The sequence below is a fragment of the Nothobranchius furzeri genome, chromosome 14, assembly GCF_043380555.1.
Source record: "Nothobranchius furzeri strain GRZ-AD chromosome 14, NfurGRZ-RIMD1, whole genome shotgun sequence".
Classification (NCBI taxonomy): Eukaryota; Metazoa; Chordata; class Actinopteri; order Cyprinodontiformes; family Nothobranchiidae; genus Nothobranchius; species Nothobranchius furzeri.
Window position 1 is genome coordinate 32629826 of NC_091754.1, and position 18601 is coordinate 32648426.

General features: G+C 45.0%; 1 protein-coding gene across 3 annotated transcripts in view; it reads right to left on the bottom strand.

Moving 5' to 3' along the window:
- Positions 1-18601, bottom strand: part of LOC107389636 (radixin) — an 88281-nt gene that overhangs the window by 46385 nt on the left and 23295 nt on the right. For all 3 annotated transcript variants that reach the window (XM_015965876.2, XM_015965875.2, XM_070544075.1), the window contains exon 2: positions 13102-13197. In XM_015965876.2, coding sequence (XP_015821362.1) covers positions 13102-13113 — 12 coding nt within the window. In that variant the 5' untranslated portion in view covers positions 13114-13197. The remainder of the gene's footprint in view (positions 1-13101; positions 13198-18601) is intronic.

Sequence of the window (18601 nt, forward strand, 5' to 3'; positions counted from 1 at the left end):
TCTTTTACTTTTATGAACTATTTTTCCTGTTTTTCCATCATGTGTCCTTTAATTAGTTCCTCCATTTGTTTATCAAGTTTGTAATTCCTTTTTAAGTCCAGGTGTCCTCTTTCCAGTTCGTCCTCCACACGCCTCTGTTTGGTTATGACGTTCCTTATCCTCTCCTTGCGCAGTGCTCTCTGTGCTCTTTCTATTATATTTTGTGCTGTCTTGGTCCGGATCGATGTTTTCAGCTGTAGGCTTATGGGTGTGATGTTTTCGTCCCGGCATCTTAAACAGAAGCGAAGGTGGTTTCTTAGACGTGCGCGTTTCTGGTGTAATCGTTCCAAACGGCGGAAGTCCTTCGTTCCTTGTTGTCCGTATTTCTCTTTGAACATCTTAGGGGTGTTCTTGCTGTGTCTTTGTAAATCCATGCTTTCGTTCTTTTTTAAACACAGAAACAGTTTTGTTTACCTGTTTGTAGCTACAGTTTCGCCGGCAGCTGCCGGCTTCTTCAGGCTGATGCTGATGGTGGCGCGTCACTTCCTTCTCCATTTATCTGCGGGCAGCAGAGGACGTTGTCGCCCTCTACTGCCCGCTCTCCCCTCTCCGACGATGCAGTCCCATGCGTGGTCCAGCGTGTAAACTCCGTCGTCCCTGTTCATGGTCCCACATCCACGTCTCCTTATCTCGATTGCTTCCTTGATCCATCTTTTGTATTTTTGTTGTTCGGTGGTTATGATCCGTGTGTTGTCCCAGTCCATTATATGGTTTTCTCTTAAGCAATGATCTGTTACGGCTGACTTTTTTATTGTACTTTCTGCTTTTTCTTTTGCTGCTCTTGTGTGTTTACGATTTGCCTCTTTCTCGCACTCCTTTCTGATAAACGGAGAAGGATGTGACGCGCCACCATCAGCGTCAGCCTGAAGAAGCCGGCAGCTGTCGGCAAAACTGTAGCTACAAACAGGTAAACAAAACTGTTTCTGTGTTTAAAAAAGAACGAAAGCATGGATTTACAAAGACACAGCAAGAACACCCCTAAGATGTTCAGACATTAAAACTGCTGTCTGGAGTTTTCCCTTTCAGGGATTGTGTAAGATTTTTCTGAAATCCATACAAGTGATTGTCTTATGTACTGCGATATAATGCCGGAAACAGATTTTATTTTTTATTTTTTTTGCTAAGCCCGCCCCCGTCCCATAGAGCTCATTGCAATATGAACTGAGCACCTGTCAGCACTAACCAATAGTCTTAGACGGGCTGTGCTGGCCATCAGGCACATGCGGTGTTTTGGTTGCATTTGGGGCGAATGCAGGTTTGATGCAAATTTTCTCAACCGGCGTTAAGAAATGATAGTGTTACAGTTGTTGCCAGAAAAATGCATCATAACGCCATCCATCCATCCATTTTCAACAGCATATTCAGAGTTGGGTCGCGAGAGGCCCAGACTTCCCTCTCCCCAGCTACTTGGGCCAGCTCCTCTGGGGGAATCCCAAGGTGTTCCGTGGCCAGGCAAGAGGTATTGTCCCTCCAGGTGACCTAGGTCTTCGTTGGGCCTCCTCCCAGTTAGATGTGCCAGTAAAACCTCACCAGGGAGGCGTCCAGGAGGAATCCCGACTAGGGCTGCCACGATTAGTCGACTTGTCACGACGACATTAACAAATAAAATAGACCTAATTTTATAAACATCTTTTAATCTCACCTGCTGCGGCACGTTCGGCGTTTGCTTCCTGCCTTTCTGCTCAGCCGCCGCTTTAGCTCTGAGGTGCATGTGCAGTGATGGCCAACCAGCTCAGTCTTCATCACCGGAGAAGGAAAACATGGCGAGTCGGCAATGTAGCTCAAAAGTTTGGGAGCATTATACAGATTCAAAAGAAAGGCCTGTCGATATCAAACTCAGTAAAGTGAAACTCTCCTTTTACGGGAGACAGTCAGAGCTGTCGATGGTCCCCTGACTACTGATGTGTGGACCAGTCGTGCTACAGAGGTGTACCTTGGTGTGTGCTGCCATTTCCTGAGTTCTGATTGGAAGATAAAGCGCTTCAACCTTGCCACCATGCCTCTTGGGAACACAAGTCATTTCTGTGCACATTTTATTTTTGGTTTTAGGAGCCAACCTCCATCTGACTGTAGAATTTGTAATAAACTAGAGCTGCACGATATTAGGAAAAGCTGCGAAATTCAATAACAGTGCTTAATATTGCGATATCAATATTAATCATGATAAATGAACAAATACTAAAGTATGCAGTGTTAATGTCGTCTGAATTGTGACGTCTGCTCTGGATTCAAAGCAAACAAAAACTAATGCATGAATTCCATTACAGCATAACATTTTTATTGCAAAAATATGCAGCTGCTGTCATGAACCGAGTTCAGAAGACCCGTGAAGACGCCAATACAGTAAAAATATATTAAAAAGTCTTTATTTAATGCAGAGGTACCTGGAGGGCAAGGCTGAGGCAGGTTCAGAGGCAGGCTAAGGTCAAAGTGGCAGGCAGAGAGCAAGGCAGGGGTCAGGCAAAAAACAAGGTCCAGAGGCAAAGATCAGGCAGGGTGGATGGCTGGAGAACTACTGGCAAGGCTGTAATAATCTGGCATCTGTTGACTGGATGGCTGGTTCTTTTATAGCAGGGGAAGCAGGTGAATGGGATGAGGCTGATTACAGGAGCAGGTGGAATGAATGGAGCTGATTGAAGCTGACAGGTTGCTGGGGAAAGCAGGGCTTGGCTGGAGCTTGGTGAGAGGAACCAGGTGAGCTGAATGAAGGTATAATGAGGAAGTGGAGGAGGGTGAAGGATGGGAGTCATGACAGAACCCCCCCCTCAAGGGCGGATACCAGACGCCCACAGGAAACCAGAGCAGGGTGGGAGGAGGGGGACCAGGAAGGAGGGCCAGAGCAGGGCGGGAGGAGGGGGACCAGGAAGGAGGGCCGGAAGGGTCTGGGGGGCCGACGACGGGGAACCAGGAGCCGAGACAGTGGGAGTCTGGGGGGTCGGCGATGGGGAACCAGGAGCCGAGACAGTGGGAGTCTGAGGGGCCGGCGACGGGGAACCAGGAGCCGGGACCGTGGGAGTCTGGGGGGCCGGCGACGGGGAACCAGGAGCCGGGACCGTGGGAGTCTGGGGGGCCGGCGACGGGGAACCAGGAGCCGGGACCGTGGGAGTCTGGGGGGCCGGCGACGGGGAACCAGGAGCCGGGACCGTGGGAGTGTGGTGACAGAGGACACTGGACCAAGACTAAGACTAAGACTACGAGGGGACACTGGACCACGACTAAGACTACGAGGGGACACTGGACCACGACTAAGACCACGAGGGGACACTGGACCACGACTAAGACCACGAGGGGACACTGGACCACGACTAAGACTACGAGGGGAAACTGGACCACAACTAAGACTACAAGGGGACACAGACTCTGGGACTTGAGGGGACACAGACTCTGGGACTTGAGGGGACACAGACTCTGGGACTTGAGGATACACAGACTCTGGGACTTGAGGGGAACTTGAGACTGGGGAACTTGAGACTGGGGAACTTGAGACTGGGGAACTTGAGAGCAGGAGGGGTCCTCTTCAGAACAGGAGGGGTCCTCTTCAGAGCAGGAGGGGTCCTCTTCAGAGCAGGAGGGGTCCTCTTCAGAGCAGGGGCAGGAGAGGTCCTCTTCAGAGCAGGGGCAGGAGAGGTCCTCTTCAGAGCAGGGGCAGGAGAGGTCCTCTTCAGAGCAGGGGCAGGAGAGGTCCTCTTCAGAGCCTGGAGGTGTCGACCCTTGGACTGGAGGCTCGTGGAAAGGTTTCACCGGAGCCCCTTGGACAGGCTGGGCCGGGGCCTCTTGGACCTCATCCGTCGAAGCAAGATGCGATGCGTCCTCCCGGACCACCGCCAGAGCAGGGTGAGATGCGTCCTCCCAGACCACCGCCAGAGCAGGGTGAGATGCGTCCTTCCGGACCACCGCCAGAGCAGGGTGCGATGCGTCCTCCCGGACCACCGCCAGAGCAGGGTGCGATGCGTCCTCCCGGACCACCGCCAGAGCAGGGTGCGATGCGTCCTCAGAGACCACCGCCAGAGCAGGGTGCGATGCGTCCTCAGAGACCACCGCCAGAGCAGGGTGCGATGCGTCCTCAGAGACCACCGCCAGAGCAGGGTGCGATGCGTCCACCGGGACCACCGCCGGAGCAGGATGCGATGCGTCCACCGGGACCACCGCCGGAGCAGGATGCGACACGTTGGAGGGTTCTGGGGAAGGTGACCACCTCTCACAGCAGGTCAGACCCTCCATGGCAACATCCTTCAGTGCAGACCCATATACCCTCCGGACATAAAGGTAGTAATTACCAAGTGCTGGGACCGCTATCAACTCTGGATGGGTGGAGAAGATGACATTTAACCTATCAGCCGCCCGCAGACGTAAGTGGGGGCAGGTTGGCTTGGCAAAGACCTCCCACACAGCCTCCTCGACCATCTGCATCATCCCCTGAACAATCTCCTCCGTCGGGACCGGTCCAGAAGCAGAACATGAGGTGCCGTCCGTGGAACCCGCCGACACCAGCACGGGAGAAGGATTAACCCTCTTATCAGCTCCAGAAAACCTCCGGGACCGCCGCCGTCGTGACCTGACAGGAGGGGTTTGAGGCTGGAGCGGCGTGGTCATGAACCCGCTGCACAAGACGTTTGCAGCAGGCCTGGACAGAGGAGTGGAGCCTCTGCGTGGCTCTGACCTGATGGCCAGCCGCGTTCCCCAGAACGGTGACTCCTGCTCCTTCTCTAGCTACATAAACTCCAGGAGCGTGAGATCCTCCATGACAGGTACGATGAAAAAAAAGAAGAAAAAAAATACTCCAAGTGCTGTGTCAGCGTTGGGTCAGATTTTTGGCCAGATTATTCTGTCATGAACCGAGTTCAGAAGACCCGTGAAGACGCCAACACAGTAAAAATATATTAAAAAGTCTTTATTTAATGCAGAGGTACCTGGAGGGCAAGGCAGAGGCAGGTTCAGAGGCAGGCTAAGGTCAAAGTGGCAGGCAGAGAGCAAGGCAGGGGTCAGGCAAAAAAACAAGGTCCAGAGGCAAAGATCAGGCAGGGTGGATGGCTGGAGAACTACTGGCAAGGCTGTAATAATCTGGCATCTGTTGACTGGATGGCTGGTTCTTTTATAGCAGGGGAAGCAGGTGAATGGGATGAGGCTGATTACAGGAGCAGGTGGAATGAATGGAGCTGATTGAAGCTGACAGGTTGCTGGGGAAAGCAGGGCTTGGCTGGAGCTTGGTGAGAGGAACCAGGTGAGCTGAATGAAGGTATAATGAGGAAGTGGAGGAGGGTGAAGGATGGGAGTCATGACAGCTGCACCTGCTACTGTATTAGCAGCAAAACAACTAACTGCATGCATGCAGATCCTCAGTGACTTTAAAACATCACCTCCACCATAAAACTTTTTCTGATGCTCCAAATACAGAAAAACATCCCTTACCAGGGTTTTTGAATAAATAAAAAAAATCTGAAAATAAGTTTAAATGTTAAATAAAAGTTAACATCACTTAAATGCAACAGCAAATTCTCTCATTGCTACTGAACATTTTCTCCACTTATGTGGTTATGATATAAGGCTGTTGCTGCAATTGGGAAGTGAACTGTGCTGGGCCAAACTAGGAGAATATTAAGATTTTCTGAGGGAAAGAGAAAAACAATTGTCTACCTTTCAGAAGAGGAACTGACAAAAAAAACTACATGGAAAATATGTGAAAACGTTTGTTTTTAACCCCAAATTGAACAAGTTTACCTAGATTTTAAAAAGCAGCTCAGATGATGAAACTGCAACTATAGCCACGTTTACATGCGCATATTTAATCAGATAGAATGCCCATTCAGATTGAAAATTCTGCATGTAAACATGTCAATCAGAATATTCTGATCCGATTCGGCCCGATCGGATTGAAATTTCAATCCGATTGAGAGAGGTGGTTTATTCCGTTCTTCATTCCGATTGACGTGCATGTGCACAGCCATTCGGATTGTTGGGGTAAAACAATGCCCACTGCGCATGTGTGCAACAGCCAGCGGGCCTCTCCGCTGTCATTTGGACTGCCTGACTTCAAAAATGACGGTGTAATTAACAAGCGGCGGCTTTTAAATCCGACAACAAGCCGTCCCGTTTCAGTAATATTTAATTCAGAACTTGCATTTTGTGGAAGTAAAATAAAAATCTGATTATTGCACAAATCATTCGACAAAGATGTTCAAATCTTTACTGGAAATACGCAGGTTTATCGTGGGGGTTGCAGCGCACGGATCCCCGTTTCTGTCAGCCTTGAACACAGCAGCTTCTGCAGCAGGTGATGGAGACACGCTTGTAAAGAACACAGGATAATCTGGGTTTTACAGACCTGATTGGAGGCTGATGTTGGGTAGGAAAACGTCATCGGTTAAATACTCTGGACGACAGTAAAGTCCGTGTTCGTTAAAAGCACGTAAACGCAGATGACCTGAGATGCAGTTAGTTAATGATGAACACAGGCTTCTAAACTTTCTGAACATCTTCTGTTATTTTGTTTGAACAGATTTTTCTCAACAGTTTCAGCTGATCGTCACATGTTATTAATAATAAGCCACAACAGAGCTCAGTAATAAAACATGAGGCTAACCCCCCCCACCCCACCCCCCACCCCCGCTCTGTGCCGCAGCGCAGCTCAACAGCTGTCAATTCAGACCTGCGGACCAGCTGATCAAGAGGCAGACATAACCCTCCCTTATTTTAATCAACAATAAAATGCAGCAAAGCATATATCTGCAGTTATTCACTGAAGAAAACGTAACTTCTATGAGCTAAATAAAAATATTAAATTGAATAAATGGATCAGGAAAGCAGGAAGAATAGTTATTTCTGTTTTTACATTTTTCTTTTCGTTTCATGGCGTTTGTTTACAATTTTTCTTTCGTGAAAGGCAACTCTGCGCATGCTCAACCTATTTAATCGGATTAAATGCTTGGTGCATATGTACGCACGGCATGATCGGATCATTTCAGTTCGTGTCCATGTGAACAGAGATTCGGAAATTCCGATCAACCAAGATTTCAATCGGATTGAGGAAATTAGGCACATGAAAACGCAGCTTATGATTCTGGTAACAAGCTAACAAATTGAACTAGCTCCTCTTAAGATAACCGGCTATCAGAGCTTCTGACTGACAGTTTATGTGTAGCAGCAAATCAACTATCCTGATTAACAAGGTTATAAAAGCTCATAAATGAAAAATCACTTTGATGTGTGGGGGAACTTTTCCAGGCCCTCTTTAGCAGGGTGGGACTGGGAGGAGAGTGCTGTAGCCTTTTAGCTGGAAGCTAACCGGAGCCTGGGGCTAACATCACCACCCGGTGGAACACTAGTGACATGCAGGTGGGTTGGTTCACCGACACATGTCGGAGTCAGTCTGGTAAAAATGATTAACGACACCGAGCGGACTCACGTTCACGTTTGAAAGCAGCGCTGATTCCAGAAACCTCAGCACAAAGTGCGTTCATTGTTCTGAGCCAGCATGACGAACAAGGGAACAGCGCCGCACACTCTGTTCAGGTGTTGCTTTCCAAAAGGGTCTATGTAGGGGGCGGGCATATTACGTGAATGGAACCATCTGATTGGCCGCATATCAGAAGGACTACATTTGATTGGTCAAATAATACTTCAACGTAAAAAACAGAGCTGGTTTACAAAAAGCTGATGTATGACACGGATGGAAATGTTTGAACCAAACATTTATCGCTGTTTTTCCGTGTTTTGCGATGGGCCTATCGCAGGTCCTGTTATCGCGATGACCATAATTTTTCGATATATTGTGCAGCCCTATAATAAACGGTTACAAAGTTAATAAAAAGTTGTCTGATAAGCTATCATGTTGTCTTTATTATTAGATGGCACATAGCTGATCACACTTCAGACTAGACGCTAATGATGGTATATTAAAGCATCCTGGTACAATAAGCTAAACTTTTATGAATGACACAATTAGTCGACTACTAAAATAGTACTTTGTGGCAGCCCTAATCCTTAACAGATGCCAGACCCACCTCAACTGGCTCCTTTCAATGTGGAGGATCAGCGGGTCTACTCCGAGCCCCTCCCGGATGACTGAGCTTCTCACCTATCTCTAACCCCAAAATTACACCATCTCCGCTCCGCCCCCGCTTTCCGCCGCTCGCTTCCAAACTCAAATTATACTGTACCTGCTCTATAACAGCTCCACCCAAGTGCGGAGACCTGAGGTGCGCAAACAGGCATGCGCGGGATTTTCGAGATCTTGCGATACAGTCCGAGCAATAAATGCGGAAGTTAGATCCAAACACCCGTTGTGTGGGAGAAGCGTCGAAATGAACTGTTTAATCTGCCCATCATTTGTGTTGAGAGATCAGCAGTGTTTGGATCAACAAAGGGTGAGTACTTTAATAGTAGAAACTGTATTTATGGCTTATTTGTGTGCATTTAAAGTTCAACCGCCATTGATAGTTGTTAAAAGTTGTTAAACCTGTGCATATGAAACAAAAAAACGCCTTTTGTTTATCGATTTATTGTGAAATAATGGAAGTTGTGCTTGCTCCCTTTCCTGTTGGGCGGTTGTGATTTCTGTCCATTGACTGCGGAGGTGCTCCGGTGTCCGGCAAAAATAGGATCGATTCTATTTTTGCCGGATGGTGGAACGGCGGGCGGCGCACTGCGCCGCACGGCCGCAGTAGTGGAACAGCTCTGATTGACTACAACGGGACCAATTTTGCTGCGGAGTTCGTGCCGGAGCGGAGCGGAGATAGAAGGAATTTTGGGGTAAGGGAAAGCCCAGCCACCATGCGGGGAAAACTCATTTCGGCCGCTTGTATCCGTGATCTCATTCAAAGCTCATGATCAAAGGTGAGGGTAGGAATGTAGATATTGGTAAATATAGCAACAAAGTGGCTTAGCTTGCAACAGGGAGCCTATGGTTACGTTCACACTGCAGGCAAAAGTGCATCAAATCTGATATTTTTTCCCACATGTGACCCATTTCTGATTTTTATGACAGTCTGAACAGCCTAGATTTTATTTTTTTCAACACAGGTCACTTTCATATGTGGTACTGATTCCAATGCATATCTGATGTTTTTGAAAGCAACTGCAGTCTAAACAGTCATGTCGCATTAAATCCGCCTTCTACATCACTGAGTCAGCGGAGGTGAGCGTCGTGTGTTGACGTTGCTGAGGAGAAGCGCTGACAGAAGGAGTCAGAGGTCTCTCTGGACATCCTGTGACGTTATGGAATTAAAAATACAGAAGAGCATGAGAACAGGAGGTACCGCTGAAGAGCCAAGCGTCTCACTGGTCTCAGTCTCCGTTTGGGGGGGGAGACTTGACAGGTGCGATCCTGATCCTGGGGAGGAACTGTCAGTGATGCTCTTCAGATCACAACTCCGCCTCTCCTGGTTCCAACTCCACTGAGTGTTACTTTGTGTCTTCTGCACATTCGGGTCGCTTTGGGGCCATGGAGAGTTTGATGTCGCATTTCAGTCATAATGTGAACGGCCACACAAAAAAATCTGATTTACTCAAAAAATCGGAACTGAGCATCAAGGCCTGCAGTAATGACCGTAGCTTATTCAACATTCGCACCGCGGGTCCCCGGAAGAACGAAAAAACGAATACAAGTCAACGGGGCTAAAAACGCCATTTTCTAACCCCGTTTGTTATGTGCCATGGATTTCACATATGTCTGTGAAATTTAAAGACACATGTTGATACCAAGAACATGCTTTTTTCTGAACGGGGAGAAAAGTTACTTCAGGTTTTGTGTGAAAATACATCCAGGACTACCAATTGACATCATCAAACCAGACATGGAGAAAAACTGAGGAAAAATGGCTGTAAGTTCAACAAATTTCAAATCCTTCCTTCAGGAGGAAAGAACCAGCATACATCTGGCCATTTGGTAAGTAGCAACTACGCTAGGGGAGAGGACATTCTGTGGTGACCGACATCTGATTTGTAGTAATTGGAATGAAGAACGTTTACAAGCTGATGAATCTCAAAGTACGTGACAGGCGTGGTCGAAACACACATCATTACTTTTTATTTAAATAGAAGTACAACATATGTGTGATCCAGGGCGTAAGGCACAGTGGACTAGTATAAATATAAATAGCTAAAAATAAATAAATATACGTAGATAGTATAAATAGCTCTTTTAGCCCCGTTGACTTGCACTCATTTTTAGTTCTTCCAGGGACCCATGAGCCGAACGGAAAGGAAGGAGACTTAGGGCCCAATCCCAACACTCGTACTTCCACACTTGCACAAACCCAGCCAGGGGTGAAAGTGCATAGGGTGTCCCGATTTTCAGGTGCAGAAGTTGATCACGCCCCTTTTGCAGCTTTGATCTGTACTTTACCCAAGTCTGCATCAAAGTAGCCTGTGAAGGGTATTACCCACAATCCACTGCTGCAGCAGAAAGGGCTCAAGTGCCTTTTCTGAAAATATGTATTTTCAAATTAAAGTAGTTCATTTTAGGATGATTAATTAATCCTCTGAATAGTTTAGACTGAGCAGCAGTGAATGTAAATGTATTTCAAATAATGTTTTGGTTGAAAATTGTTAATAAATGTTTTTTTTAAAGTATCACAGCGACCAGCATTCCGGCATACGTCGCAGTCGATGGTGCAACGCTCCCTGTCTCAATTCGGCAATTATTTGCACACTTGTGTACGACGCACTCAAAGACAAGTGCACTTTGCTGAAGACCGCAGGGCGCAGTGCGAGTATTGGGACTGGGCCTTAGGCTCCCTACAGTGTGCACTTCCTGTAAACTCTTCTTCAGCTGCTTTTTTTTTTGTAGTTGTATAAATGTGTAGCAACGTCTGCAGTTCAAGATGGGTACAACAAGATGTACAAGGTGTAAAGCCTTTTTGGGCAAGATGTAGGGCATTTCTTTATTTTAATAAATAGCTTGAATAAAATGATGTAAGCGTCTGTGTTCGGCTGTATTTTATGAACACTTTCCTGTTGGTGGTGGTCACTGGGGAGAGGATAGTTTGGGCATCTCTGCCCTGGATAAGCAGATGAAAACATGGATGGAAGTTGTTTTATTTATTTATTTGCCAACGTATATGTTGCAGCTAAGACAGCATCACAGCCTGTAAAGCAGTGAAACGGTATACTGCAGCGCATGTTTAAGATTTTAACCCTCTGGAGGCAGGCGTTGCTGATTTGCAACAGTTAAAACCTACCTACCTGGTTACTCCACATACGTATTTGATGAGCATTTTTAAACTCAGAAGTACCCCTGAAGGACTTAGTTGTTCGTCCTTTTATCAAAACTTATTTTGAGCCTGAGAGGGTAAATGACTGAAATAAATAAGTACCACCCGGCCGCGATCCTAAATTGCTTAAAACCTTGTATAAAGCTGAACTCCAGCTCTTTTACCTTCACTCCTCTCCATCACTTCCACCTTTCTTCCTCTTGCTACTCCCCCCCATCACATAATGTCAGTTTCTTTCCAGGAACTGGGCCTTGCCAAGCTCTCCATTACTGAGACTGATGGAGCGCTTGTTCAGTACAATCCCTGGCAGGATCAGTAGAAGTGTGTGAGCGGCTGGCGTGTGCAGACAACACAACTAAAGTCCCCACAGCGATGTTCACTAATCACTTCAGCTTTAGAATAAGAATACCTTTAATTGTCCCACAGTGGGGAAATAGCATTATTGCAAAGGCTCAGGTTCAGCAAGATAGCAGCAGTAGCACACAAGACAACACGCAAGAGTATACAGCAATTGTAAATAAAGATGATTATTGCACATTATAACGAGAGTAGTAGTAATATTGCACATGTCTTGAAAGATGATGATATTTGTAGTGGAATGTTACATATGTGTTGTTTCATTAGCTGTTCAACGTGGTTTTCTAAAACCTCATCTCAGTTCAGTTACAGGTATAAATATAAAGCTAAGCAAGTTCTGCGTAACTAAGGCCTAGTCCACACGTAGCCGGGGTTTTTTAAAAACGAATATCCGCCCCTCCAAAAACTTGCATCCACACCACCGCGTTTTAAAAACAAACTCTGTCCACACGTACCCGGATAAATACGTTGTTAAGGACATGCCAGACCTGTAGGCGGCAGTACTTCCCCCGTTCTTAACCTTGTCCTTCGTCTGTGGTCTTCCGCAAGGAGCAGTAATTCCGCTTGCAAAAACAAACAAGCAAAAAGCGCTTGGACGATTGATGGATCGGGTAGTGACAGAGCGCAGCTCTCAAGGCTTCCGTGATGCCGGCTAGTGTAAACACAGGTCGCACACGTGATGTCAGCATTTTTTGTCGCGGAAAGTGACGTTGCGGACCTTAAAACTCCGGTTTTGTCCGTCCACACGCAGACACCCAAAACAGAGAAAACGCAGATCTTCACTTTAGCCGGAGTTTTTAAAAAGATCCGTTTTCGTGTGAATGACAGGCAAAAACGTAGAAAAATATCTACGTTTTGGCAGATCCCCGGCTACGTGTGGACAGGGCCTCAGATATTAACTTTGGACTCGAATCAGAACAAATCTTTTTTTTAGAAAGTGATCATTAAACTCTTGTTTTGACAGAAATTACATCGAATCAACCGAACCATCGCACAAATCTGATGAGCACTGTGTGCTTCCGGAGTCCAACTCAGTAAACCAGAACAGCTCATTACTTGAACATTAAAAACTGAAATCAGTTTGCAGATTGTTCCTCTTGGCTTCCGAAACGGTGTGTGGGAAGACAGCAGGAATTCAGCCCGGCCACTGCAAATCTCAAATAAAACCACTGAGCAGTTTAGCATCGCCACTATCTAATTTTCTTACATTTATGGTTACAAATTTTAAAAGGGCTGAAACTCCAAGCTCTTCTCGAACACAAGCTGCTACACAAAGCAGATGTCATAATTATCAACCTTCTTTTTCCAGATTTCCCTATCCAGAATCCTTTTTGACCCAAAAACGGTAAAATCTGTCCTTTAATATAAACCACTTCCTAAAATCAGTCGTAAGGAATGCAGCAGGTGGTGTTATGCAACAGCAGCGAGGACAGGAACTCTTTATAGGATTGGTCATCTCAATAATCCCACATTAATCAGAACATCAGGTACCAACCGGTTTGGGCATCTTCCTCTTTCCTCCTCACGTTCCCCTGCTGCTCCAGAAACAAGTCGTCCTCCGTCTTCCTGTCTCTCTCTGGGACACTGGTGTCTACAACACACAAACAACAAGAATAACGTGTTAAAAACAGAAATATTAAGTCTGAGTTCAGAGGCAATGGAAACGTTCACAATTAAAGATAAAAGAAAGCCACAAAAGCCGGTTGATATCAATTTGGTTGCTTTCAGGGTTTGTTTAGAGCCAACGTACACCAACACCACAGCCAACAGTGAAATAGACCCTCGCTGTCCACATTTCAAAAGTTCTCATTCAACACGAAGAACTAAATACGGAGAAAGAAAATGTAAAATGTTACTAATCGCCCTAAGGAAACGTACAATTATTATAGACAGAGAGATAAACGAGAAACGGAGCGTAGGAAAAAGAAGAGCGGTTAGTCAGAGGGAGAACTGGGCAAGCACAGCAGTCATGGAGCTGAGGGTAAAGAGGAACTTCAAAACCACACAAAGATGTCGAATAAGAAACTGATCAGCCTCTCTTCTCTCATTTTTATTTTCCCACTTAGACGTTTCTAGGAGACTCCTGACCTTCTGGCATGAATGATGATTGTTATCTGAACCGCTCAGCTGTATCTAGACTATCTTGTTATCTACATGTATGGAAATGTTCTATCAAAGAGAAAGGGTAGAGATGGAGACAGAGAGAGAAAGCAGTCCCAAAGGTGCCAGATCTTGGTTGATGGGCTAGAAATAGAAGTCTCTTAAGTGTCAGCACAGAGGAGCAACCAGCCTCAGTTACAAGCTTGAGCTCGGTTTGAGGGCGGTTACCGAGTAAAGCTTTCAAATCAAAACACTAAACTCGCTGCATGTTTTGTCTTGATGAGTCACACTACAGAACAAATATTTAAAATTGATTATATTAATAGTATTGAGGAAATTAAAAAGTGCAGAAGAGCTATGCCCAGACTGCACGCATGTCCAAAGTGTGGCCCATTGGCCATTTGTGGCCTGTTGGCTGGTTTTGTGCAGCCCTCCAATTACATTTCTAAAACAATGACATTTTGTCTTTCCAGCAACGCTTTTTAACATTTTTTATGTTAAGATTTCTAAGAACCCCTTAGATTTCCAGGTTATTGAGCGCAATGGGGGTTTGTCCCATGGCCAGGACGCTGGAATGCTAAGGGGTTAATGAAGGCATCGTTTTGAGCAGTACAAAGACAAAATAAATACATGATGGCACATTTGGTAACGCTGTTGCCTTGTAGCAAAAAGGTTGCAGGTTCAAATCCCAGCTGCAGCCTTTTTGCATTGAGCTAGCATGATCTCCCCCTGCATGTTTTGTCTCAGGGTACTCCGGTTTTCTCCCACAGACCAAGAGATGGACTAGAGACCTGTCTATGGTGTCCCCCGCCTCTTACCTGGTGACCCCTGGACACCAGCTCCCTGTGATCCTAGTGATAATACTAGATTGACAAATATTAAATTCAACCTAAAATGACTATTTTGTGTCTTGCAAGGACTTGGCAGGTCCTTAGGTACTTTGTGATATTGATATGGCCCACAATGAAGTTGAAGCTCCGCCCTAAAAGTGAGAATAGAAATAGCAGCAAGTATTGGTCTTCAACATAAGACTCAAACATTGCCTCAGATAGGCGGCTTTACATTAAAGCGGACAATCAATAAGATCAGTACTAGAATGACCCTTCCCCTCACATCTGAGTGATCTTGAAGGAGTGGGGAAGCGAGACGGAGCAGTGATGCGTGACACTGGGAGGAAAACCTGCAAAACCATAAAATGCTGCACTGTTGACTTAAGGAAAACAAGATGAAAGAGTGTATTGTGCTCAGGGAGTGGAGTTTCTATATATGAATGGTATCCTGAAAGCTATATCTACTGGGAATGACTCTAGTTTCACTGAATGAATGAAAACACACACACACACACACACACACACACACACACCATGAAGGTTTATGAGAAGGTACATAGAGCAGACCTGTGTTCTTTTGAAAAGTGTGCTTTATAACTTTTGGCTAATGGCTAACCATATTGGTCACTAGGTCCTCCTCACTGAGATGGTTGTGTTAGCAAAATATTTAGCTTAGCAGGAAAAATGTAATCAGTTCAATAAGATTTAAAAAGCAACATAAAGCTTGACTAACAATCTAATCAATCATGTGCTTAGGCGGTGGTGGGGTTTTTTGCCCTACCTCCCTGGGAGCCCTGGGTTGGTGCCTTGGTTGCTGCCGTCGATCGACTACTACCAAGGCAGATGGCTCACCTGATGGCGTGTCATTCGTTCCCTAACCCATCTGAACTCGGCCTAGTGTTAACTTATGATGTATTTTTGTTTTTTTATTAAGTTTTGTGTGTGTGCATGTGTGTATTTGTTGTTTGTGTGTGTATGGGTGTGTGTGTGCGTGTTCCTTAGGAAATGGGTGGTGGGATGGGGGTGCAACTGTCATAATTATTTTTATATTTTTGGGGAAATGATGGGATTATGGGTTACATGGGGTGATTTTAACCTGTAAAGCACTTTGAGCTGTTTTTTTGTACATGAAGAGTGCTATACAAATAAAGTTTGATTGACTGATTGATGTATAGATAAATATTCTCCACCACACCCTTTCTAAAAGGTTTTGGTAAATCTGAGTAGCTTTAATAATCAAGGCCTTTCACTGCCGTCACTTTTAATCGGGCACCTCTAAGGGTATATGGGTTGAGTGGAGCTTGGAATACTTATTTCTTCCATTCACTCAGTCTCCCTCATTTTCTGTCTTTCTAATCCAGCTACTATTCAAGAGCCTCATTTATCAAGCTTGCTTACACACAAAACGGGGTCAGAAAACTGCGTAAGCAACATTCCACACAAACTTCGGGATTTATGAAAGAAAACTTAGCAGAAAAATGTGCACAACTTTAAGTTGACTAAGGACCTTGCTTACGCACAATTTGGACATGGAGAGCACCTGCAGTGCTGCTGCTGAGAAGGATACAATTATGAAATCCTGCAGCTTTATCACTTGTACTGCTTTGTTTTCACACAGAATAAGACCCCCCCCCCCCCCCACACACCCACACACACACACACACACACACACAGCCTGATGCGCAGAATACGGAATGCAGAATATCAGCAAGGAGACAGATTGAGACAGAATGTCATGCGTCTGTGACAGTGTGTGTCCTGTCACTGTGACCCGATTTATCATGCGCCCTGGCTACTTGGACAAGGGAGATCTCCGTTTGGCTGACTGGTTAGCGTGCGTGACTTTCACCCGGGAATCTGGGCATCGAATCCTGATCGGACCATTTTTTTAATATCTGCCACAGATCTCTCTGAAGAATTCACAACATTGACGGCTTCAGCAACACTGCACCACTCTGTGGATTTTCTCTTATTTGTTTTGCAAAAGCACTTCCTTTCATTTCTCCACCTCCCCCACAAGTACCTCAATTTCTGCTTCAGTGAAATTGTGCTTCCTTGATCTGCCTTGATCTACGGTCGCCATCGTCATTGGCGGAGCGCTGCAACAGTCGGCTTATGTATATGCATGACATCCACAAGGCACTGACTATTTATGGCAGTAAGTGGGCGTGGTGAGGGCGGGATGTGACTAAAATGCAGCTGAGAAACATTTTCGTTAGTCTCCGATGTATGAAGCGGAGATTGTGTGCAGCTGTGCGTACTCCATGTTGTATAGGTCACAAACCTACTTGGCGTAAGTACATATTTTTTTGCTGAGCTTAAGTACGGTTTTAGTAAGTATTCTACGCAATGTCTGATAGATGAGAACCCAGGTCTGCTACTTCTTGCCATCTTCCAGCTTTAATGAGGAAAAAAAAGACAAGGCGGAGGAAAGCTGCACTGATGAGCTCCATAAAAGCTGCATGTTCAAACCCAAGGAATTTAGACCCGAGAAACTTGAAATAAAGTTTTACTATACAGACATGTTTCAGACATGTCTAGGTTTGCACATTAGAGAAAGTTCTGGGCAGCACTCTGTAGTTAGCTGAGAGACTGAGGAGACACTGACAAACAGGTAGAGAACTGTTGTGGATGTATGATGCAAGTCTCACGGACATGAGACAGGGAATTAAGGATAAGGAAACCTAACAAATGTGTCAATACGGCAACCAATATGCTAGTTCACCCTACTGTTTTTCAACCAAGACCCACCAAACCAGCTGAACTCATGCATATTCATATTCGTTTTACAAAAACATGTTTAAGAGTATTTCCAACACATTTCAAGCCACTTAGGGTGATCTGGGTATTTGGTTAGGATGCCTTCTGGGGAAGTAGTTTTGGGCATGTTCTGCCAACAGGAAAAACACAAGAGGACCCAATAAAGTTCATACCCAATTTATAACCAGCCATTTTCTATAGCAGGGGTGTCAAACTCAAACTCACACTGGGCCGAAATGAAAATCTGGGACGAAGTCGCGGGCCAAACTTAATATTTTTTTTTAAAGTGACGGCAAATTTGCACATTTTCTTTATCAACATTTATGCAATTTTGAACCTTTTAATTTGGAAACAAACATATTTCTGCATTAACACTGAATGTGGAATAACCAAATTACACACGAACAAGTCCATTTTAAATAAAACACATCAGTGGTATTCATTACTTGTGGTATATTCAGCATTTTTAAAATCTATTCAGGATTTATGTTTTCTTGTTGTTTATTCATTTTTCTTACATTATATTCTCCTTTTTCTCTCCTGTAATAAGTGTCATCGCTGCTGTGACGTCTAGCTTTCCCCACTGAGGAACAATAAAGGGATTTTCTATTCTATTCATCTATCTGCAGCCTTTCCAGTTCCTGTTTACTGTAAGTTAAATATTTTCTCACGGGCCAACAACAAAATAAAAATATCATTTTATCTTAAATGAAAATGCAACATCTCACCTGTTAACTTTCATGTTTTGGAGCAGAAAAAGAGCATAAAACCAACATATTTAAAGCTCAGTTTGCTCCACTCATTTACTGTGATGCTCACCTGTTCCAGCCAGATACCTGCATCATGGGGTTGATCTGAGCTGAGGAGGAGACTCCTGTTGTTTTGTTCATCTTCATCATAATAATGACAACATTAGATGACAACTAGGGTTGTCACGGTATGAAAATTTAACCTCACGGTTATTGTGACCAAAATTATCACGGTTTTCGGTATTATCGCGGTATTTTTTAAACGGTGTTGCATATGTTCAGAAAGCATTGATAGTCCTGTTCTACACAAACTGAAATAGTTCTGAAAAGGTTTAACAGTGTTTATTAAACCTAAAATAACACAAAGCCTTAGCAAAAGTGCAACTTTTCACAAGTAAAGGAACAAACAGCTTATTTTTCTGGAACATGTTACAGTAGTCAGTGCAGGTTTAAATTATACAAATCCAAACATTCAAAACATAAACAATATGTAAACAAATCAAAGAAACACCACTTGTTTTCTCATATACTTGTTTTCTTCATTATCAAAATGAAA